We start from the raw sequence: 1,073 nt of genomic DNA on the forward strand, positions 1-1,073 counted from the left end.
GATTACGGTTACCAATAGCGGCGATAACTTTGTTTCTGGGTAAGACCACTGGCCACTTTAGTTTCCAAGGAAATCTTGAGGGGCTACTGGAAGAGATGTCTGAGGACTCTGATACAAAAGTTGTAGCCGGTGAACTTGCAGCAACAGGAGCAGCAGAACTTACTTGAAACTTTCTTTTAGAAGAATTTAAAATTGGCGATGAAGGAACGATTATCGTAGGATTAGAAGAAGTACTGACTGTGGAAGAACTACTCGTCGAACTTGTGCCAGTTACTGGAAAAATGTTCTTTATACGAGTAATTGGAGACACGTAATTATCAACAACACTAGAAGAGGCACTGCTCGAAGCGCTGCTTGACGTTAATGCAGGTGTAACAGCGGAAATTACTGGCTCGATGCTCGGTAACAAAGGACTAGCGGAAGAGGAAGAAGCAGAGGCAGAAGAGGTAGTAGTATCGGTCAAGAGATTTCCACTTGATTTTAGCGATGAAATCGTCGAAGAAGTGGCGCTAGTTAAATCTTTCGTTCCACTTGAAATTGACGAAAGTATTGGTATCACGCGTGACAAAAAGGATGGCTCGAATAATACTTTAGATATTTCTGGTGATGTGGAAGACGATGAACTGGATGATGTCGATGTGGAAGCAACTGTTTCCTCTAATTCTGGCACAGCCGAAAGGCTAGAAGTTGATGAGGAAGAACTCGATGAAGAAGACGCTACATTGATAGCATCGATGTTTGAGATTGGATTTAACTGACTGGTGGAAGAAGAACTTGCTGCCGCTGTTGTTGCTGTTGTTGCTGCAGCTCCTGTTGCCGCTGTTGCTGCTGCTGCAGCTGTTGTCGTCGTCGTCGTAGTTATCGTCGACGGAACTTCCTCAATCAAGATTTTCGGCTCGCTAACAACAGTATTGGTAGTAGTCGAGGTTGAAGAAGACGTACTTACTGTATTAGGCGACACCAAAACAGTCGGAACAAGCGGTTCTTGAATTGGTACAATTTCTGTTTCGCTCGTCGAAGTGGTGGTTACAGCATCTGAACTAGTTGACTGCGATGATAGCGGTATCACGGGT

The 1,073-nt window shown here is 44.4% G+C and overlaps 1 protein-coding gene across 1 annotated transcript in view; it reads right to left on the bottom strand.

Moving 5' to 3' along the window:
• The window catches only part of LOC122631991 (probable serine/threonine-protein kinase DDB_G0277071), a 3,170-nt gene that overhangs the window by 433 nt on the left and 1,664 nt on the right, over nucleotides 1-1,073 (bottom strand). The window contains exon 3 of the mRNA XM_043818303.1: nucleotides 47-1,035. Within this exon, the coding sequence (XP_043674238.1) occupies nucleotides 47-1,035 (989 nt within the window). The remainder of the gene's footprint in view (nucleotides 1-46; nucleotides 1,036-1,073) is intronic.

This window comes from Vespula pensylvanica, chromosome 9 (assembly GCF_014466175.1).
Source record: "Vespula pensylvanica isolate Volc-1 chromosome 9, ASM1446617v1, whole genome shotgun sequence".
NCBI lineage: Eukaryota > Metazoa > Arthropoda > Insecta > Hymenoptera > Vespidae > Vespula > Vespula pensylvanica.